Raw genomic sequence first — 24,344 nt, 5'->3', positions numbered from 1 at the left:
TTTCAAGACGAATCCAGCGACGTCTAATTTATGTACTTTTTTAAATTAATTTTCGAGATATTGCGCTTACAAATTTAGTGATTTTCGTCGGAAGAGAACCTTTCTGACCAGCAGGTACTGCGGGCGGTCTATTGTTCCCTCCCGATGGCGTGTGTTAGACATTACCCCTTGAAACCGATGCTAAGGTTCTCTTCCGACGAAAATCACTAAATTTGTAGGCGTAATATCACAAAAATTAATTTAAAAAAGTATATAAATTAGACGTCGCTGGATTCGTCTTGAAATACACTATCAACTGATCTGTAAAAAAATATGTAGTTCCATTTAAAAAACCAAACTTGACCATCATATCTCATGTAATAATAATCTTATAAAAAATTCGCCTTCGCTAATAAATTGGCCCCTTCGATCCATGTAATCCTACATGAATTACTTTTTTATTTCTAATACTTTAGGAATTAACGCACTATACAGTGTTCGCTGGGACACCCTGTATATTTCTTCTCATCCACTATGACTTGGTTTCGCTGGTTGGTATAGCTCTCCTCCAAGTTATGTAAAACAGTGAAGTAAATGAATTCAAATAGTCGATTTTAGTCTGAAAAATGATTTAATTTTTGTAATAAAAACGAAAAATATACAACGTATCGGGTTTCTCCTTATCAGACAGTAGAAGAATACCTTCTCAATATACAGCCAGAACTTCAAGTTAATCGATTAAATACTGTTTTTAAAGATTCTGCTAAACAGTGAAATATGAGACATGGTGATTGAGGAAAAATTTGGGCAGAGTGTGTAATCAAATCTCTAAATAAATAATATAACTACTTGAACATGTAATAAAAACAAACTGGATATAAGTTAGCATAGTTTAAACAAAATTCCCTCTTAAACATTTCCTAGAATTTAATTTTTAAGAATGATTGTAAACTTTAAATAGAGATTTTGACTGATGTTCTTTATAAATTAAAAATAAATATAAATTTGTAAATAATAGATGCAAATACGTACTATAATAAATCAAATAAAATTTATTTCGATTAGTGGAATGAAAAGTTGATATAATAAATTTAGTTTAATTTAATTAAAGAAAGTAAGTTAAATATAATTACTTAATAAATTAATAATAGCTTCATATATCTATTATATTTAATAGTAGATTAGTATATTAATTACTACGGATAGACATAAATATAAATAATTGTAAATAGAAGAATTATTAATTAGTAAATATTAAATTCAACTGTAAATATACAGGGTGGAACTTATAAAGCGTTACAGACGAATATCTCCAAAAATATTAATAATACATAAAAATGTTTCAGATGTAAGTTATTCAGTGCCGAGGGGTATATCATGTGGTGGGACTTTTATTATTTCCGTGGACGTGCAAAGGTGAGATGAAGGTCATGACCATTTTTCCAAATGGAACCATACTTTTATTTTTTGCTAGTATTGTAGCTTACTTTAAGGCGAATTTGAAAACTACCTAGAGAAGGTTAGTCAAAATCAAACTTGCAGGGAAATGCCGAAAAGGTGATTGAAATAAATGTATTGATAATTTAACGTAATTGCATTTTATTTGTACTTCAGTAAGTGTTGAAAATGATTACCTTGTACTTCAATGCACTTAACAATACTTTATTCAATTTATTTCCAAAAAATAATTTAATTTTCGCTTTACAAGTCTATTGTGTATTCATTTCATTCACACGTTTCGTGTCTTCGAACTTTCACACTAAAACAATAACATGTGTTCAATATCAGCAATACTAAGGACAACATCAAAGTCATTATCAATGAAATGAAAGTAAATGTATTTATTTATTATTGTGTATAACATAACAGGCATAAAATACAATACTGGACACCTCAAAATTCGCATTGGATGAGAACAACGGCGTTTCAACATCCATCGACTCTAAACATTTGGTGTGGCATTATTAGTAATTTTGTCATTGGCCTGTACTTTTTCGAAGGACAGTTAACTGGACAAATTTATGTTAACTTCCTACGCAATGTACTACCTCAATTATGCGAGGAAGTACCTTTAAATACACGTTGCGGTATATGGATGCAACATGACGGTGCACCTCCCCACTATGCATTATGCTCTCGAATAGCAATGAACGAAATCTTTCCAGAAAAGTGGGTAGGTCGAGGAGGTCTCGTAGCCTGGCCTCCCCGTTTGCCAGATTCAACACCACTCGACTACTTCCTATGGGGTTACATTAAAGATTGTGTAATGTTCATTAAGCCCATGACACGTGAAAACATGAAAGTCAGAATACGCGAAGCTTGTGCTAAGATAAACGTTGGAATGTTGCGCAAGGTTAGACAATCATTTCAACAGAGAACTGTTAAGTGCACTGAAGTACAAGGTAATCATTTTGAACACTTACTAAAGTACAAATAAAACGTAATTACGTTAAATTATCAATACATTTATTTCAATCACCTTTTCGGTATTTCCTTGCAAGTTCGACTTTGACTGACCTTCTGTAGGTAGTTTTCGAATTCGCCTTAAAATAAGCTACAATAGTAGCAGAAAATAAAAGTATGGTTCCATTTGAAAAATTGGTCATGACCTTCATCTCACCTTTGCGCGTCCACGGAAATAATAAGTCCCACTACATGATATACCCCTCGGCGCTGAACAACTTACATCTGAAACATTTTTGTGTGTTATCAATATTTTTGAAGATATTCGTCTTAAACGCTTTATAAGTTCCACCCTGTATATTCTTGAATGTAATAATTTCTCAATTGATTTTTCTGAAGAAAATAATAAAAGCAATAAAAAGATAATTTACTATTTTTATGAGAACTATAAACAAATATAGAAGTGTATCTAACATTACACACTCATTCCACTTTTATTTTTTATCTATTTTTCCATTATTCATCTGTTGCAATACAGTTTGTTGAATTAGGTTGTGGGTTTTCCTGTTTAGATTCCATAGAATTCTTCATCAGTATTTCGTGCTAATATGTTTATATACATAGGAATACATTTACAACCATTTATTAACATGTAAGTATTTATTCTTCTACGTTGATTCATTTGATGCCCATAAATTGCGAGAATGTTGCAACATATGCATGAGAGATTAAGATGGTACGTGTTGCTATAGTATTTGAATTGTTGTTTAGATAAATAACAAATGTCAAAATGTACATTCTCCATTGCTGTTATGTGGAGATTGCTATGTGGGTGTCGCAAGTGGGTGGAGTGAGAGGTTCAGATCAATACAGAGAACAGGAACGAATAGAAGACCATTCAATGAGAGTAGAGTCATTAGCTTTGTTTATTTACAGATATCTTTTAATCTTGACCACCTGACTTGTATTTAACTTCGGCTTAGGCATCATAAAGTTCAACGACTTCAGATTTTTAGTCTATAAAAATTTAAAGACTGAAAACTTAATGACAGAGAATTACGATACGAATCTACAAATTGGCGTTAAATTCCTTTTATTATTTTGTGATCTATTTTAGATAAGTTGTTTCACATTTAGAGGATAATAATTTCTCAGAAACACTCTTTATTAAATCTCTAATTACTGTTAACAATTAGGACCTATAATTGTGAATCTACTGTACCTGTAATCAAACATAATCAGTATTTTACTTTGACCGTAATAGAGTGGAACATTCAATACTGACTGATTAAACAAACATCAAGAAATTAAAGGTGCACTCAACAGGTGTACAAATGAAAAATAGTTTGTTTAGTATTTGATTTTATGTGTAAACTGGAACAGTCTATAATTGAGAAATTGTGTATAGAACACAGACTTTATGAATAATTCCTAACAGTTAGACATTGAGTATTTAAACAAAGAATACCGAGAAGGAGTCAATACTATTTTTACTTTTCGTTAAATCTCTTCTGTAAAAGTTTGAAATAAGAAGTTGACAAAGGTTCTACAAGCGTATAGAAACTTTTAGTACATGTATAAAGCATTTTATAAAAGGACAATTCACAATATACGTTTAAAGGAGCGAGTTGTGAATTCTGGAGAACTTTTTCAAATTGCAATGCAGCAAAACTTCTTATTTACTAAATTCTCAAATTTTAGAACATTCAAGATTCTTAACTCTTACTTCGTAAATATGGATCACTTTTGTCGAGGGGAGTTCCAAAAGAAGATGGTATCTCGAAAACTTATAAGTAACAGATATATCTGTTATTATAATCTCCATACAGCGTGTTCGACAACAGTGTGAGAAATGTTAAAGGATAATTCTATATATAAAAATACATCGAAAATTAAAACTGATAAAATTGCGTTTGGAGCTTTGTTGCGGAGTTATTAATTGTTGCAGAAACGTCTAAAATTTACGTGAAATGTGTCTGACTTAGGACTTGCTCTACTGTCACTGTGTGTTACTCAGGTCAGACCCATTGTCAGTGAAGCCAATAGAATAAGCCTGGGGTCAGACACACTTTAGGCATTCTTTTAATTAATAATTTGAAAATGAAATCTGAGACGCAGTTTCACCAATCTCCAGTTTCGTCTTATTTTAGCATGTAGAATTACTTTTTAAAATTTCTGATTCTTGTTCTCGAACTTTTTGTACAAAATTTTTAAAGAAGTTATATGAATTTTTTCACATTTTTTCTTAAATTTTTACTCATTAAAAATACTGTCAGAAATAAACAATCTATGATTACTATATAAAGGTATCGAAAATACGTTTACGGAATAATGGTTAAAATTTGGCGATTTTAATAGCCCCAACAATCTATTAAAACTTAATTTTTAATAATAGTGAAGTAATAATAGAAATGTCACAAATTTTCGTAACCAAATACAACATTAACAAGTTACTTACTTGTGATCGTTCTTCCCATTGTTGTGCAGTAAGTTGGATAATGCTTTATCCAGCAAGCCACCAAGGGCAGAGTTCATTCTGTTCTTAAATCCTGAAGAATCTAAATTCATTTTCTTGGGGCTTTGTTGTTCTTGTAGACTTCTCACACGTAAGTCATCATTATAATCTCCATTGGACAGATTTGTTCCAGACAAGTGCTCCTGGTCTTGCAGATGAGTGTAAGAGCTCCTCAAAGTTTCACGTTCATCGTTTTTAGAAGAATGTTTATCATTAACAATCTCGCTATTGCTTTTTTGCCCAAAAGTGCTGGCTATCAAGCTTTCGCTTTCTCTTATGCGTTGTTGGATTTTATCCCTCAGTTTGTTGTTATGCTCGAACGCAACATCTAAGCTGTCCTCATAACCGAGATTGTCAGCTCTGGACATATCTGGGCTCGCTGACCTGCTCGAGTACTCGCTTCTCAGGTTCCGACTCCCTCGCTTTGGATAATCCCTTTCCCTGGTGCTGTACATCTCCTCACCCAGTAACTGAAATTCATCAGGCTTGTGAATATTGATTGGTTTAAGTCTGTGTTGTTTCATATGAACGTTTGAATACTTAAAAATTGAGTCTGGATTGTGCAAATGAGACACAAAATAGACCACTTGAGAATGACAATATTATGAGATTAAGTGATAGTCTATGTTTTATCAATGTTTTATACAGTCGTCTTAGAAAGTAAATTAATGCTCTCTCTCTGAATACACAAAAATATACATAACTCAACTATTGAATATCACTATCTAGAATGTATTTTATTCATTTACTCACGAACGATTGATTGATAACTTACTTTTCGAGGCGACTGTAAATATTGATTTCATTATTAGTACATGTATTAATTGAATGTAAGGAAATCAAGTTAAACCAAATAAAATGTAAATTTTGGCACTTTTAATGGGCCACTTTCTATTGGATAATATTAGTATTTGAAATAGCTTGAAGTACTTTCAGATTTACGTTTTGTAAACTGAAATAGTTAAAGGTCTCTTAATGTGCTAATTTGAAGATTAAGATGAATGGAGAAAGTTAATAAGGCCAAGCTGAATATTTCTTTCACCAACAATATATGAGTAAGAAAAGTGCTTAATTAATGAAATATGATGTATATGTTTGTAATTAGTGAAAGAGAATGAATATTATTATTCTACAATTGTTTTACACTATTTAATGTTGTTTGTTTATAACACTTGTTGGACAAATAGATGCTATTAAATATAATTTGAAGGTCAGACAAATGTCATAACTACCGTACACACTAAGAAATGTCAAAGGAATGAAAGAACTACCTTTTGCATGCATACTGAGAGACATTGTCTGTATAAAGCTGGTTCATAGGTCCTGCAAACATTACCACAATAATGTATAGAGTATTTCTTGTTTGGAATTCCATGTAAGGGTGTCATCTATTTAGATGATGAAACCGCAGAACAGTTTGATTATACTTTACAAAAATGTAATGTTGTCAGGATACTTGATCATTCGATTCTTTTACTTTTCGATCAATAATGTTATTTCTATTCATAGGAAAACAATGTTCATTATAAAAGATGAAACTGTTGTTCAGAAAACACCCTCACAGATGAAAATTCCATGAGCTTGTATGTATAAAAGAAAACAAAACCAGCAGAGTTAAAGCTATTCTTTATAGCTATGGCTTGCTACATGCAGTATAAAAGCACAAAGCAATAACGTAAAAACAAGGAAAGAAACAGAAAATGAGTGCATGTGAGGTGCAGAATTTTTTAAATAAAAATGATTTATTTAATGATAATTTACTGAAGTGCAAAGTTTTGTTAACTTACCGAGGATTTAAAATGTGAAGTATTTATTATTTTTGGGGGTACATGTGTATAATATTATTCTTACGTACTTAAACAAATTTTACATTTTTTGATAATGTGATGTGATATGTTGGTTTAAATATGCAAAACTGTACATTCAAATAGATGATCATTTGTATATTCTGGTTTAATGTATGCAGAGTTTTTGTTGTGTATATAAATTTGCATTAAGATTATTTGGCTATTAATATATACTGAAGTATTTTTTTTTTCAATTTCTATTAAATTTCAAAATATACTTATTAAATCACTTTACCATTGATTATTATTGAATTTCAAAATTTATACTTTCTCAATCTTATTTATACATTTCATATTTGATTTAGCTCTACATCTGTATGATTCCTAATTGCCATTGTGTCTGATATACTGTGTACGATATAATATAGAGATAAAACGATCGTCAAACCTTCATCACAAATGTTTACATTTTCTAAAGATGATAACAATCTTTAAATTTCAAGAACATGCAAAAATTCTGTCTGATCACTCTAAATAGGTACTCACCTGATTGACCGATTCTAGCAGGCTTCCCAAACTATTCTGGCTTTCAACATCTCTCCATCGATCTCTGGGCCCTTTGAATCCTTCTTGCTGATCATCTTTTTTGTGATAGCCTTCGTTGTGGTCCAATTTGATCTTTTTTGCCCCCCTTAATTCATTCTCCGTAGTAGCTTTTAACCTGGAGCAGCATTCAACAAACAACTCCTCATCAAAATTCAAAACTTTTCCCTGTCGAGGCTTTGCTGTTTCTATCTCTTGAGGAACATCTAAAGCATTGTCTTCGATCGCATCAGTTGGCGCGATAGTGACAACTTCAGTCTTGTGTGTTGAAGAGGGTGATCTGATCACTATCTTTTCACCAGAGAACTCGCTGGAACTCCTTTTGCATGCTGCAGTCTCGCTAGGAGTTACATTCTCGTCTTCTTCCTCATTTTCACTGTTAGAACTGCTGTTGATGGAACTTCTAGGCGTTCCACAGACAAACAGAGGTGATATTCTTCTATGACCCATTTCTTCGTCGTTTCTATCTTCCTCATCAACGTCAGAGTCTCTAGTAGTTTGAGAATTCCTGCCCATACTGGGAGATCGATTTCTCACACTACTAGGCGTAAGACTGGAACAGCTATGCGAAGACTCTAGATCAACAGACAGCATGTTGGTCAACTTCCCTTCACGCTGAAGATCCTTAACTGAGTACACATCCTCATAATCGGATTCCTTATTGTTCTTTGTGACATTCTTTTCCATTACTAAATCATCAGATTTCCTCTTTTTCGTTCCTTTCTGATCCTTTTCGGTTGAATTTTCTAAAGAAATCAGCTTTGAAGAATCCTCATCATAATTAAAGGATCCATAACCGCTATCTTTTATCGTTAAATTTGATTTGCTTTGGTTCCTCGATTCAGATGAACCCTTGGATTCACAGATATAATCGAGTGATGGGAAGGACTTTGAACTCTTTTCTTCAGCCTTTTTTTTACTATTTCTGTAACCAGTAGGTGGTAGTACCTTACTGATATCGTCTTGCACATCAATGTCGTTCTTTTTACGGTTGGTTGAATTATTCTTTGGTTCTCCATGTTTATCGGAATAATGTTCTTCTTGATTCGAAGGTATCGGATTCTTTCCCTTTGATCTATCTGGAGAAAAGCTTTTCTTTGACTTCTTTCCAGAACGTTTCTTCGGATTCGAAAGTACAGGCGATGAGCTGGATTGTCGTTCCATGTCCTTTTCGCTTCTAGACTCTGAGATTTCTCTGATTTTCAGTTCATTAGGACTAGAAGATTTGAATTCACTTCTTGAATCATCTGAATCATCCTCGGATTTGGAACCCCAGATAGACTTAGCGAATAAATTACCGAGTGATGATTCCTCTGAAATCCTCTTCTTAGCTTTCTTTTTGCTTCTTCTGCAAGAGGTAGGAGGTAGAATTTCATCGACGCAATGTCGTCGAAGTAGCAAATCCATATTCATGTTGCTCTTCTTACGATAGTTCGAGTTATCTTGCGACTCTGTATCTTTATCAGAGTCTTCTTGGCTTTCAGACACCACGTTCTTTTCCTTCGCTTTATCCAAACAAGAGTTTTTCTTTGATTTCTTCCCAAAACATTTCTTTGAACTGGTAAATATAGATGAGGTGGACAGTTTTCTCACATTTTGTTCCTCATTTTCAGCTTCCAAGGGCTCTCTAGTTTTCAGGTCACTGGAATTAGAAGACTTGAACTCATTTCTTGATACATCTGAGTCATCCTCAGACTTGGATTCCCAATCATGTTTAGCCTCGATACGTTCAAACAAAGTCCCAAGTGGCAAATAGGATTCTGAGATTCTTTTCTTTGCTTTCTTCTTACTGTTTCTGTAGCTGGTAAGCGATAGATCTTCCTTGATGTCACTTACTACATCTAACTCGTTCTGTTTACGGTTAATAGAGTTATCTTTTAGTTCTGTGTATTTGTCTGAATGATAATCCTCTTGGTTTTCAGACACTGAATCCTTTTCTTTGAGTCTATCCGACGAAGAGTTTTTCTTCGATTTCTTTCCAGAACGTTTCTTGTCGGCTTTGGCCTCTAAAATTTCTGGAGTTTTCGGTTCATTAGGACTAGAAGATTTGATTTCATTTCTTGACACATCTGAATCATCGTCAGACTTGCATCCCCAATTGAACTTATCATCCATGCGTTCAAAAAAGTTATCGAATGACAAGAATTCCTCTGAAATTCTTTTCTTGGCCCTCTTCTTGCTGCTTCTATTGCATGTAGGTGGTAAAATTTCGCCAACTTCATGTCGCCGAAATAGTAAGTCTGTATCCGGATTACCCTTTTTGTAGTTCGAATTATTCTGCGATTCTGTGTACTTGTCAGGACGCGAATCCTCTTGATCTACAGTCGTTAAATTCTTCTCTTTTGCTCTATCCGAAGAAGAGTTAGTCTTTGACTTCTTGCCAGAAGATCTTTTTGAGCTGGATGTTATAGACTGCCTCTCTACGTTCTTTTCCTCGGTTTTGGTTTCTGAGGATTCTCTAGTTTTCAGAGAGCTTTCATTGGGACTAAAGGATCTGAACTGAGTTCTCGATGCATCTGAATCATCCTCTGATTTGGATACCCAATCATTCAGTACCTCCTTCACTTTGTCCGTTTTCTCACTACCAAAAACTCGCCCAAAGACGCTTTTTACAATTTTGCTCTTATTTTGTGATTCGATTTTATCTTCATATTCACTATCATCGCTTTCACTTGTCAAATCAGCAATCTTGTTCTTGAAAGAAGTCTTTCGATTTTTGCACCTTCGGTGACTTTCTTTATTCGAGTGTTTATGTGATTTAGATACTTTCTTCCCGCTCGATTTGCGAGTACTGTTGCTTGTTTTCACTTCTTTATTATTTGAAATGCCTTTTATTTGTTGAATTGTTTCACTATTCTCAGACTCTGATAATATTGTAACATCTTTTTCAGAATTTTTCACGAGGTCTAACATCTCAGGTTTATATTCTTCTTCAAGTGCAATCTGTACTTTTTCGTTATCTATTAATTCGCTATTATCAATATGTTGATCATTGGTTGTTAAATTTTTATCATCAAACGTGGTCTTGAAATATTTGTCGTTTTCATGGTTTGATTCCACAGAACATTTCAGTAAGTTTACGGATAAATCTCGTTCCATCTTTTGTTTTTTATCTTCCTTCAATTTTTCGTCTACTTTCAATAAAACCTGTGATAGAGGTTTATCTTCGATACTTGAAAAAGAATCTCCATCCTCTTCTATAGAGAGCTGATAATTCTTTTTATTTTCAGAATCCACTTTATTTTGATTTTCCTCTCTTACGTTTATCTGGGAACCTTCTTTCGATGTTCCTAAATCAAAAGAAAGTTTCTGCAGATTTTCAATAACATCCAATGCATTGAATTTGCAATTAGTTTCACTCTCTAGCTCTGTAAATCTAATCGAATTGTTCATTTCACCAGAGTTATTTTCAAGAAGCTTTGCTGTTTTGTCATCAGCCTTGTCAATAATTTTGCACTCGAAGGTCTCAGAAAACTCGTTTGATCCTCGATCATCTACAATATTTGAAAGATTCATAACTTCATCTAAACTTTGCTTGTGCTGATTAGCTTTGAGTTTTGATGATTTCCGGACAGTTAAAGAATCTGTTGAAAGAGTTTCTGTTTCTTCAACATGCTTCTTGGCCTTATTTTTCTTCACTTTACTGTGTTTTGGCGTTTTAGCTGACTGATTTTGTAGATCTGGAATGTCTTCTACTGTACTTTCTGTGACTATAGAAGTGTTTTGTTCATACAGATTATTTAACGTGATTTGATCTGTTTCTCCACTTTCTTCTTCAAGAGTTTTCACAATGTCTACTATTTGCATTGTTTCCTTGGTAACATTTGAATCATCAACAGTACTGTTTAGATCTCTTTTATTTTCCTCTTTCAAATTTTCAGATAATGGAGAATTTAACTCTTGGTTAGATTTAGAATTAATGTAACTGTAATTTTCAGTACATTCTGTCTGTATGGCGCATCGATTGCTATTAATGGCTTCAAACTCCCTTGAAGAATTTAAATCTAAACTTCTGTTGGTTTCAGTATTAGTTTCTTTAAACTGCTCTATGTTGCGTTTGTTAATAGTTAATTTCAAACTTAAACGTTCATGGACCTGATTTTCCTTTGCGATGACTTTAACGTTCGAATCACTTTTTGGAATGTCTTCAAGCGTTCCATCAAGTTTGTTTTCTAGTTCCGTTTCAATGCTTTGTTCTTTTATTTGTTCTACACCTTTTCTTAGATTTTCTATTTCCAAGTCCTTTTCTAGCATTGAAACGTCAGTGCTGTCTAAACGTTTCTCTTGGGAACTGCTTTCCTCCAATATAGAAACATCAGTTCTTGATTCTGAACTGTTTGACGTCTTATTTGTGGGTGATTCAGACGTACCCAAATGTGAAGATTTAGAAATTTTAATAGACGTATCAGAACTAAGTACACTTAAGAGAGATCCAGATGTTAGATTTAAAGATGTTTCTTGGTCAGAAGTGTTTAAAGTACTATGTTCCTCAACCAAGTTTTTCTTTTTTGCTTTGTCCTTCTTCTTATCGTGTTTCTTTTTCTTCGTAGTATCCTCTGTCTTCTTAATCTCCATTTGTATAGGAGTCGACGTGGATTCTGGTGCAGGACTACAGTGTTCCGTGAGGACATACTCATCGTGGCTCATATTTTCTGTAATTTTGCAAATTTCTTCATCTAACAACTCATCTTCCACAATATGTTGTTGTGTTGTTTGAGAATTAATGAAGGATTCTTGCTCCATCGTGGTTCTAGGACCAGAAATATTCTGTTCAGGTTCCACATTTTTTGAATCAGATTTCAAATCCTCTTGATCCTCCTTTAATTCTTCACTAACGTTCATTGTCTCATTAGTCAAACTCTTGTTCTCTTCATTGGAAGTTTCATTCTGATCTGACGCCTCCCTCCAACTAGCATTATAAGTTTCTTCTATGTTTTCATTGAACGTTTTATCCTTCTTAGATTTCGTTAACTGTAGTAGATGTGACTGGGACAGGTTGTGCTTTTTCAAAGAGCTCTTGCGAGTGAAGCTAGTCGCACAGACATCGCAGAAGAACTTGGCTGCCTCCTTTGTGAGTTTTTTTCGCTTCTCGACGATCAGAATCTCTCCTGTCTTCTTATGGACAACCACAAAGTTTCCTGCTGCTCGTTTCTTAGGTGTTTGAAAATCTTCTGGTGCATCTGAAGGAGCATCTGCTTTAATATCTGTGTTCTCTACTTTGGATCCTTCTTCAGCTTCTTCTTCTTCTTCTTCTTCTTCAGCGGACTGTTTACAACCTGGAATTGCTTTGCTCTCTTTATGTTGACAATCCAAAGTATTGTTTACAGTCGTATCATCAGCTACTTTATCTTTCACTTGCGATGATTTTGTTTTCAATTCTTGACTCAGATCCTTTAGAGTATCCACCGGTTGCAAGCACTCCTCAATATCCATGGGAATGTCGAAATCATCGACTAGGTCGAATTGGAGCTCGAAGAAAGATATATTCTTCTTTGCTCTCCTCTTCAGGCTCTGTCTTCTATCAGTGTGCCTCTCAGTATCGATTGATTCTGAGTCCGTAATAGAGGTGTCTGTTTGCGCGTCCTCTGGAGGTGCCTGGAATCCCTTTTTCTTCTTAGAAAACCTTTTCTTCCTGAAGTAACAGGATTCACTGACAACCGAAGTTTCAGACAAACTATCCACACTTCCTGCTCGATGATCCTCCTGATTTAGAAGGTCCTCGGATGACAGTTGTTTTCTTTTGGATGACCTTGTTTTGTTCGATTGGACTAGGTCGATAGATCCTGAAGAACTTGGCCTTTCCAATTCGAGTTGTCCTTTATTAGAGTTCCGAGATAAACGTTTTCGACCATCGGGGGACACCTTTTGATCCTTATTTTCTTCCTGTTCTTCCTTTTCAACAAAGGTCTTGTTTGAGTCTGACGATTCTGCACTATTTGCTTCAGATTCGACAGAAGAAATATTGGTTTGAGTATCTAGATGCTCGTCGGTTATTGATTTTCTTTTGGAAGTCCTCTTCTTTGTGAGTTGCAACACGTCTGTTACTTCTGGAATTTTGAAATGCTCTAAACTTGGGGATGGGGTATGTGAGGTAGATATGCTATTAGAAATCTTGGTTTCTTTTTCAATTTCTTCATTGACTCGGCTTATACGTAAAGATTTCTTGTCAGGGATCTCGTCTAGGACAATTGAATTAGGCTCTATGAGTTGAGTTTCTACTTTAGAATTAGAATTTTCTTCAGGAAAATCATTTGTGGTCTTCATCTGTTCGTTAAGTAGTACCTTTTTCTTGCGACCACGCTTCTTGGAGACCTTTGGAATTACTGGAGACTGCGAGACCTTTAAATCAGCTTCCATAATATTTTCAACGACTATCTCTTTATTTGCTTGTCGATTTTCTATACTATCTGGAGTAAAACTTTCTTCAGCCTTATTTGTTTCCTTGCTTTTTTGCACTGAAGAAGAATCGTTCTCTAACGGTTCATTTTTCTTAAGTGCTTCGTTTAATGGAAGTTCAGAATTATCTGCTGTAACAGCATTAATAATATTACAAGTAGAATCATCTTCGGTATCTTTTTGAGTCTTTCCTTGATTCTTTTGTTGAACCGTAGATTTCGTCCTTGAAGACCTTCTTCTAGACGTCCCAGATTCATTCACAGGAAGCTCGATTTTGGAAGTTTCCTCCTCAGAAGACACTTTTTCTTCCAAGACTGATCTCCTTTTTGAGGATCTTCTAACTACAGACTCTGTTTCTGGGAACTGCTCCACTACTTCAGTAGATGATTTTCTTTTCCCTGTTGTTTGCGGTGAATTACAATGTACTCCTTCATTATTTACACAAGTTTTGTCATCAGATTCATTAGTAGAATCTTCAATACTACCTTTTTCAATAACTATTTTATCTTCATCATTTACTTTTGCTTGTTCTTTTATATTCTTTGGGACATCGATTTTAATCTTTTTCACACTATTATTAGTGTCTTCAGATGTTTGTATGTGTTCAGTTTCTTTACTATCTATCGAGTTTGTTACCTCGGTATCATTGTTCTCTGTTTTCCTCTTGCCAGGTTGAACTCTTTCCATAGCAGCCACTGAAAAGTCGTCTTCTGTGTTTTCTCCCGTAGAAGGCACTTCTTTTGATCTATCGATTAGTTTCATAATATCAGCTAAATGCAATTCTTCTGGGATAAGATTTTCCTCAGATTCGTCTGTCGGCTCGATAGACTTCCTTTTGTTCTTTTTTGGCGAATTTCCTTCCAGAGACCGTTTTTTCGACTTTCTCTTAGATTTTGAGTCCTCGATCACTCCCTTTTGGTCTTGTTTTATCAATTTATCCTCTTGTTTTAGTGACTGTGCCTGTGTCGAGCAATCTAATGTTGATGCCGACACATTTCCAGAGCTTAATAACAGAGTTCCATTTGAAGCAGATTCATTAACTACAGGAATAATTTGATCTTTGGGTTTTAAATGATCAGAATTCGCATCCTTCTGGACTTTTAATATTTCAATTTGTTGATCAGCTATTTCATGATCTGAATTATTAATCGTCTCATTTTTCATTTCTTTTTGATTAATACTTTCAATGTCATTCGTGTCTTCCTTTCGACATTCTTCTTCTTTCAAGAGTGTCTTCTTTTCTTCCTTTTCAACTACCTGAAGTTTATCAATGTCAGTATTTGTATCTTCTAATATTTTGTTAGAATTATTATTAGTTACTGAAAAATCTTTATCAACAGATTTTTCCTTGATTTCTTGTTTACTGTTTTCAGTCTTCTCCTCGCTCTTAGAATTACTGACTTCATTTTTTACGTCAGCTGGATTATCTGTGGTTTCTGAAAGACCAGGTCCCACTTCGTCCAGAATACTCGTCAACTCGTCAGCGGCTGTGTCTAACAAGGAACCAACTTCGCCTTCCAGCAAAGCATCTTTTTGTTTGGCAATCTTAGAAACAATTTTTTCCAAAAACGAGCCCTTTCCTTTTTGTTTCCTTCTCGACAAGTCTAAAATAATATCATTAGTTGGCGATTGTTCTTTAGTATCATTAGAAGATGAATCAATCTTCTGAATATTCGCTAACGAATCTCCCACACTTGAATCTTTCGCAGAGACCTCTGCGGCTTGCAATTGTTTCGAACTTTCGTTTGTCTTCTCCACCGAAGAACATGTCTCTTCAATCAAGTTGCCAACACTATTTGCTGTTTCAGGAGACTTATCAGTTCCCTCTAAGTTTGCAGATCTTGAACTGCCATCGTTAGACTCTTGAGTACTGTTTTGAGAAATACCATTAGCACTCGTGCTATCCAAGGTAGTCTGAACTGTCAAAACCACGCTTTGTTGCGACTCTACGGGAATATTCATGCCCTCTGTAAGGATTCCAATCACGTTATTCAAAGATCTCTTTGATGTTCTTTCGCGCCGGGATCCCCAGGATTTCCTAGGTCTCCCAACCTTCAATTTCTGAACACCAACTACGGTTTCTATGGAATTCTCTTTACCACTATCTATAGAACCGCTAGTCTCTAGTTGCAAGTTATTTAAACTCAAATTTATGTTCGGAGCTTCTGATGAAACATCTTCTGATCGTCCAGCTTTAGTTACATTTCTGTCTTTCTCTCCTTCGACCTTGAAAGCATTCTTCCCTTCTGGTGTGATGGACTCTTTATCATCAGAGCTGGCTTTGTTTTCTTCTACTGTATTGATTTTATCGATGACCTCAGTTAAGTTATTTTTAACATATTCTTCGTTCTTTGTTTGAGAATCTTCAGAGCTATCTTTATCAGGAATGTCGTTGCTAGATTTAATCCTACCGCGTCTCTTTCCGAGATAAGTATTCTTCTCCAGACACACATCGTGTTGTTCGCTGCAATTTTCTTTACTCGGTGCGTCTGCCTCATTGTTTAACACTGAACCTCTAGTCTGCCTCTTATTACTTGAGTTTTCATTATCAGTATTCTGAGGCGAAAGTTCAACTTCTGCTTTATTTTGGGTTTCCACTGGTGATATCTGATTCACACTGACTGATTTATTTTCACTAGGTAAGCTGCTGCTTCTTCTCCCCTTAATTGTTGTTTTCACTTCGTTCACCGCGTTTCGAATTTTATTAGTTTCTTCAATTACCAATTTATCATCTTTCGGAGTAATCTTGTCCTCTAATTTCTTTTCTGTCTTTCTTAACGATTTTCTTCGGAAACCACCTGTCTCTTTCTTGCTGGATCCTGTGAATGCACTTGGACTGGTCTCTGAATTTAGACTTGTCTTTTCTATTTCCGAATCTACTCGAGTTTTAGTCTTACCTTGATCAGGATTCACTTTCGGCGTTGACTGTCTCAGACAACGTTTCGAAGTGGCATTTCTAGACGTTAAAACCAATTTAGTCAACAAATCTTCCTTGTTGTCAGACCCTATCAGTTTCTTTACCTCAAACGGCACGTTCTGAATTTTGATTTGACCATCAGCGTCTAGTATTTTGTCTAACTTTGTTTTAGAATTACTCCTAGTCTCCAATGTTTTTGTTATTCCATCTTCCTTTTTGTGTCTCAACTCTTTCTTTAAATTTGTTTCTTCAGAAGCCCTCAATGTACTTGTTTTCTTTTCTTCAGCGTTCAGAATTCTCGTCGAAGCACTTTCCTTCTTTAATTTCTCTTTCGTGCCTTTAGGCTTCTCCTTTGAAACGTCACCTTTAACGGCAACGGTTTTCAAGTTCTTGTCCAAATGCTTACCATCACTTTTTGCTCTTCTAGTTTTACCATGCTTTTGTTCCTTGTCCTCTTCCTGCAAATCGCCTGAAACCTCATTCTTCCCTTCTATTCCTTCAATGTCGCTTCCTTTTTTGAGACTCTCCTTTTCCTCCGAGTTCTTATTAATTAAACTTTTACCACGCGATGCTTTCTCAGTACTGGAAGACGAGGTAGCTGGTGAAAGAATTGGTAGGTCGTTTGCTGAGACGTCAACATCTTCCTCGTTATTCGAAGGGACCTCAACAGCTGGTTCTAATGTGGGCATCTTATCGCTATCTGAAGAAAGTCTAGTGGTTCTTTTAGGCAGCTGATCATCATTCCTATTTCTAGAAATTGCTCTCAATCTTGATCTGGTGACCGATGACTCTGGACTAGTTTCATTGCTCCTACCTTTCACCAATTGACGACCAACAATTGGTGGTTTGATCTCTGGGGACTTCTGTGGAGACAGACTTTTATTGGGATTCCTGGCGAACTTTCCGTCCTGTGTTCTCAGCTGCGATTTGGCTTTAATGGAAGCGTTCAAAGAAGCCACAGGATCTACCGGCCGCTTTCTCTTTGGAGTAGTCTGTACGGACAATTTGTTCTTCCCTGATGGACTGGGAGATTTCGATTGCGTTGGACTAGTTGCTGGGCTGACCTCATCTGCCTCATGCTCAGTACTTTTAGACGGAACTTTGACGTTCTTGCCAGTACCCGAACTATCTTCAACATCATGGAACTTCGTCTCTGATGCATTTTTTGATACTGATTTTATTTTTGCTTTCAAGTTACCCATTTTTCTCATTTGAACCACATTTCTGACAGTTCCCTCCTTTGTCTTCAAGTTTCTTTTCTTGCTTAGAATACGGGGACCTCTAAGAATCTTTGCTCTGTTGCTCTTCTCGACTGCTTCAGTTTCCTCTTTCGTACTCTCTTCTCTTTTTTCTTTGGCATCCTTTTTAGTGTCAGGTCTTTCTTCTTCATTCTTTTCTTCGTCAGATTGTTTTTCCTCCGCGTTGTAGTTCCTCACGACGCTTTCGATCACTGCTGAAATATTGTCGATACGACAGCGATTCCGTTGGATCGATTTCGCGTTCTTCAGTAATTTGTTCCTCAGGGCTGCTTTGTTGCGGGACATTCGCGACGCGGTGGTATTGTCACCGACCATTCGCGGCCTCGATCTCGTTTGCACCTGTACAGATAGGTAAAAAGCCCTCGTGCAGCTGTGTGATCAATAATGATTAAGCTATTTTGCTGTAGAAGTTTGGAACTATCAGCGACATTATAATATTTGTTAAATTCAATAAAGGTAGATTTGATTACTTTGCAGAAACAGAAATTAACTTGTTTAAGTGTTGTTAAAGACTTATAATTAGTGAGGTATTTAATCTTTCAAAATTTCTAGTATCTATTTATACCTGACTATTAATTCCAATTAAATGCTGTCATAACAACGATATTTTGAATAATTTTCATGTTATATTTATTAAAAAATTGTCAATTATTCTAATGGAAATAACTATTAGATTTTTAAATTATCTTCTGATGTACGTTAGCTTTTAAATCTCAAAAGTTATCTTTCAAATCAACCTTTTAACACGTTTGCTACCATGATAGATTAGGAAAAGGATTCATGATATTTTTTGTTTTTGAAAAAGAAATCTTTGGATTTCTATTTTAATAAACATAAAGAATGGTTTTCATTTTCTCCTATCATTATGAAATAGAAAATTATTAGTGTCATATATGTTACTATAACATAGTTATAAATGATTGTAAATAAGGAAATAGTTATAAATAATGTAAAAAAAATATAAATCAAAATTGGTGTGTCATAAATATGTAATGGTGATGACAAACGTGTTAAATAAATTTGTTACGAATATGTACTGTATGTTTCGCCTCAGCAATAATAAATTTTATGCTTCTAATATTAGTCATACAACCCAATCGAATTTTACCTAATTATTTATCTCATTCTGATGCTAATTAAGTATGAAAGAATTTCCATTTATCACAGCAGCATAATTATCAAATTATTTTAATAATTATCAAAATTAATATTTTGCTACAAAACCCTCTTCATTTATAATCATCTTTTTCCTGTTTCAAAGTGATTCCAAAGATATTTCCAACAGATTATCTTCGATTAATCTAAGCCAGGACATTATCTTGCAACATAAGATTTCAGCAAAAAGTCCTAGGGGGAGTGTCCAATTCATGCTCGTTTTCTTGGGGGATTGAGGCTGACGTCGTCAGGAGGACATGAAAACCATCTTGTTCATGTAACTCTCTACATGCCATATCCTGTGTCTTTGTCTTTATGTGTATGTGCCAGGTCCATGTGTGGACGTTCAGACGGGCGTGTTTGGTAATCAATACTCCACTTATATACGTGTCGTCCAGCTAAAGCTGGTCTTCTACGTTGCTGCCTTATCATTACAGAGTTTTATCTTTTTTGACCCAGGATTTGGGTCATCTGCTCGTTGAAGTCCGAACCGTTCGTTTACCTAATTTCTAGTCTAATACTTAGTTAATTTTCGGCCACCTTATGCTTCATTTTGTCACTCTTCAATGAGGTTTCTATTATACATACGTAGTGGGGTAATTTAGTCCTTCCAGGCTAAGGCTGGCCATTAAACAGTGCACATCATCTTCAAATTTTGTATCTTTTTATCTTATTTATTTTATTCTTTACCTAATATTGTATTAGTTTGTCTAATAGTGATGATTATACTGTTTCACGAATTTTGTCTAATAAAATGATTAGACTTTCTACCAAAACGGTTCAACGTATATGTTAATTAATATGATATTTTTTAAATTATTAAGTACACTGTTCCTTCTTCAACATGAAATTTTGTAACCTTTTTTCCCGAGAAATATTAAGCAATATATGATTTCAGATTACACTAATAGTTACTAAAGAAACTGAATTTTCTGGGGCACAAAATATGAAATTATTTGTATATCTAATACTCACATTGCGTAGTCTACCCTGCGCTCTTAATGTATTATCTTGCATCACTTTTCTTGTTGCTCGTTTAGGGGGTAAATTCGCCAGCATTTTTTGAATACTTTCACCTGCGAACACAATCAGGATGTAAATTATTAAACCACAACAATAACAAATATGTCGAACTGGCGGAAAAAGAAGGAAACGTTATTAGAAATAGTAGCGGATAAAAGAAAGTTTAAAAATTAGCGGAACTAAATGACGCTATAATTTTACAAAAGATTTATGAATCTTCTGAAAAAAAAAAAAAAACAAAAATTCACAAGGATCGGTTTTGTTATGAACCCCTCAATTGATTTGGGTTTGAAGTTGCATAGGTTTTGTGAATTGTATAATAAAAGGAATTATTTGTACGCTATACATTCACAGTTCTCTTTCCCCCTTAAAAGAATTAAAAATAATTTATATCTAAAATATTAAATATTACGTATCTTCATGTCTTTCAAGACATTTGAAGTTACATAATCTAAAACATACATGCAGACTTACGGTCACTAGGTCTGACCCTTGGACCTGTCGGCTGCTTCTCCTTAGGGGTGTTGACTCTAGGTGTTTGTGAGTTCTGGATATTTCTCTTCATACCACGTTGCCTTCGTCTTCTGCTGCGACTGCCAAACGGTCTCCACTTGCATTTCTTCTTTCCATTACCGAAAAGACCCAATAACCATGCCTGATCACCTCCACATTCCAACATATGTCTATGTAATTCTGGCAACGTGTTGCAATTTCTAGAACACTTGGTGCAAACTTTCTCCACCAGGACGGCAGTTTTCGCTTTTGCTGTGGGCATGTTTCTTCCTGGGAGAAACAGGTGCTTGTAAAGTTCCCTTTGGTCGCCGGAGAACTCAAAATGGGAACACCAAACATTTGGGTGCAAAGAGGCCTTATGATCCTCCATCTCTTTTAAAGTGACCTGCAACAAGAACACGAGGAAGTTTGTTATAAGAGATTCTATGAAACTTGAGTTCTATGAAAATTGAAGACATTAAGAGAAGAACTTGATGTCATTTGGTAGCAAATAGGGAATGTATTTTTAATATATTATGTTAGGGTTGAAAAGGTGAGACGCTTGATGCACGTGAAATAAAAACGCAATTTGATAAGTGTACATAAAATTCAAAATCATTAAATAGTATATAATAGTTTTATTTGAAAAACACACACATACGCATGCGCACAAATGTGGAAAATTTTAAAGAGAAACTAAAACATTACTTGAAAAAAATAATTATCAGTCGAAGAAAATGTTGATAAATCAAGGAAAATTTTTAAAAATCAAAGAGAATAACTAATATAATGAAAATCAAAACGTTTTTTATTTTTAATAGTATTTTTAATAGCGTGAAAAAAATATATCCAATCTGAAAACAATAAAATCACAGTTTTCAAATTTGTGAACTTTGAAATTACTGTCTTGTAAAATGTAGAAAATGTGACTTCGTAAATTCTTTCTTTGAGATCTTCAACCGATAATAATTTCGTATTAGCAATAATGGCTAATTCAACAAAGTAGAATCTCATTATTCTTTATATTACAGAGAGTTAGAGCAAGAACGCTCCTTTATAAGTTTCTTTCGTTTATTGTCCTTAACGTTTTCTTACACATAAATATCTATGAAGCATTGCACATTGGATCAAAACTCATCTTAAGATAAGCTAAACAGCTTAAAGACCAATTATTCAATTTCTTTCAAGAAATTACTACTTGTAAGTAAAAAAATAGATACTGTTTGGTTAATGAGTAAGATATCCCTTAATGGATATCGTTCGGAATTGTTGAGTAAGTGAATAGAGATACTGAATGTATTACGCTCGGTTACTATTGTTTTGTATCATACAAAAGTCAAAGGGCAATTAGTACCATAATAAATAAACTACTTAGCTCATGTGGGTGATAATAATAATGGAATATATTGAAAAGTATCAACATGCCATAAATATTTAAAGCTTCTAATATTATAAATGCATATGACAGAAAAATGCATATAAGGTGTAACAAATATAGCTCTGTAAAAATTAAATTGTAAGAGACACATCAAAATGTATTAAGACTTAATTACTCTGTTTCTGTTCCTCGATTTATTTGCGAAATTACAAATTTTTCTAATTGTTAGTTTAGAATATAAATATGTTAACTGTAAGGCATTATTATTGCAAAATGAAGGCTGACTGGACGCTATGTCATAGGTCATTTTGTGCTCCAATTTGGATTTCCTACCATTCCTTCAAGTATCGAAGGCTATATTTATTACATTCTGTATAAAATAAAAGAATGAAGAAGAAACTTATAGACGTGCAATAAATAATCTTGTTCGTTTCTTGATTGAAATATCGCCTTATTAAACAACTGCTTTTACCCTACTATTGCTAAGTTATCTAACGATTCTCATGAAAACTTACATGTCTAGAAGCACAAGCTCCACAGACGTAGATTCTTGGCCTCGACCATTCACCCGTCAGTTCAGCGTAAACAAGTTCTTGCTTCTTTGTGGTATCGTTGGACGCTTTCTCGTCCCATTTTCGAAGCATCAGAAAATTGCCAAACTCCAAGGTGAACTTTGTCGCCTGTAGAGATTTCAGCTCAGAAGCCTCCGATTTGGGTTCTGATTTCACAACATCGCAACGTAGCACTTGATCGACTTTTGAGTCATTCCTGCCAGAGGACGCCTCTTGAACATTCTGAGATTCCTTAGACTGCTCAGAACCTACGTTCTGTTCATCCTGAGCGATGTCTGTAGTCTCCGAGGGACCAAGACTTGGGATTTGGTGCAACCTGTTTAGGGTTACATGCTCCTTCAGCACCTGCTGTTTCTTTCTTAATGACAACTGCGTTGAGATATCAAACTTGCTAAGGTCCTTGATGGAACAGGTCCACTGCTCCTTGCCGTCGTACTTTCTAGGGAAGTTGTATTTTTCAAACGATACTCGTCTGGGATGCGACCTGTTGCTCTTGCCTGGTTTCTGTGCATATTCGCTCGAATTTTCGTACTCCTCATTTGTGTATTCTTTAGAATAAACCGGCGTGGCGGCTGTCAAAGAGATGTCGATAGGGAGTTGAATCTGGTTGACGTTGTGTTCGTAATAGGATTGCTGTTGTTGAGGCTTTGAGTCCACGGTAGATGAGGTAGTGGGCATGACAGATGAAGAGGTGCTTTGCAACTTTCCGTCCAAATGATGGAGAAGATTCTCTCGGATGTTACAGCTGACACTACTGTAAAAGGAACTGTCGAACTCTGGACTGCCTGGGTTACTGAAGGTGTCCTTAGGAGGTATGATCGGCGGCTTTAGCAGAATAGAGTCTGTTCTGTGTTCCGGCATTCCATGATCAGGATCTTCTGATTTTTTGTCTTTGGAACTTACAGGTTCCGTTTTATCCCTTGGACTTTGACAAGCAACAAGTTCCTTGCAGGGAGAGGATTCCTTTATTTTTTCCTACAACAGAGAAGAAAAAACCTTATAAAAATTCTTCAAAATACAATTTCATTCTAACTTTACAAACATAATATAAATTCAATTTTTTATTGGGTTGCTGTATAAGTTTGTGGTATTTTTCTCATTTTTTCTCAGTAGAATATAATTGTTGATATTGATGTACTGAAATACATTATTTTATACCATCATCTTACTATTACACATTAAGATACTCGTGTCATTTTTAAAGATCACAAATGATCAAGTGTTACGTTGAGAAAAGAAGACATTTCTGATACCTGCTTTTGTATAATAAAGTTTAGTAAATATGTTATCGACACTGTTAAGAATATTTATGCTGTTTATGAGAAAAACTGAATGTTACTGCGATTTGAAGATCTCAGGGATGAATCGACATCTTTCCTACATTCCTTTACTGAGCAGTTCTATTGCCTAACAACTATATTAAGTGATTGAACAGGGACGAATTAACTTTCATTCAAAAATAAATCGTCGGAGAAAATCTGGAGGACTTTCCTTGACTTCTTGTTTGCAAGGAAGTTCTAGGTTGGATTTTAAAGAAATACACAATTCACTTTTCGGAATCCAGTCTAGGTTATAGAAAATACTATAGCCCACAGGACAACACAAAAATAAGTTTCCTATTTTAATGATGATCATTTGAATACACTACATTACAAAAATTCTCGTCATTTTAGGATTGTTCTCTAGGCTATATCATCTACCCCGTGCACATTACAAATGTTTTAAACAGAGTGAGTAACGATAGTACCTTTCTTAAATTTGTACAAAAACAGGTATCGAATAATTTTTTTTTTCTTAATCTGACACCATCATGTGTGATCTCTATAAATCACATTATTAACTTAATGAAGTCAAAAACTATACGT

The 24,344-nt window shown here is 34.8% G+C and overlaps 1 protein-coding gene across 6 annotated transcripts in view; it reads right to left on the bottom strand.

The window, feature by feature from the left end:
* Nucleotides 1-24,344, bottom strand: part of LOC143181101 (uncharacterized) — a 110,922-nt gene that overhangs the window by 6,020 nt on the left and 80,558 nt on the right. For 2 of the 6 annotated variants that reach the window (XM_076381321.1, XM_076381323.1), the window contains exons 4-8: nucleotides 22,423-23,454; nucleotides 20,500-20,935; nucleotides 19,990-20,090; nucleotides 7,231-18,198; nucleotides 4,841-5,382 (exon numbers count right to left, since the gene is read on the bottom strand). In XM_076381321.1, coding sequence (XP_076237436.1) covers nucleotides 4,841-5,382; nucleotides 7,231-18,198; nucleotides 19,990-20,090; nucleotides 20,500-20,935; nucleotides 22,423-23,454 — 13,079 coding nt within the window. Of the gene's footprint in view, nucleotides 1-4,840; nucleotides 5,383-6,196; nucleotides 6,221-7,230; nucleotides 18,199-19,989; nucleotides 20,091-20,499; nucleotides 20,936-22,422; nucleotides 23,455-24,344 lie in introns of those variants that run through there. The other 4 variants (XM_076381325.1, XM_076381324.1, XM_076381327.1 and 1 more) reach the window with 4 other exon arrangements.

This window comes from Calliopsis andreniformis, chromosome 6 (genome assembly GCF_051401765.1).
Source record: "Calliopsis andreniformis isolate RMS-2024a chromosome 6, iyCalAndr_principal, whole genome shotgun sequence".
NCBI classification, from domain to species: domain Eukaryota; kingdom Metazoa; phylum Arthropoda; class Insecta; order Hymenoptera; family Andrenidae; genus Calliopsis; species Calliopsis andreniformis.
This window is presented reverse-complemented; position numbering and strand designations above follow the sequence as displayed.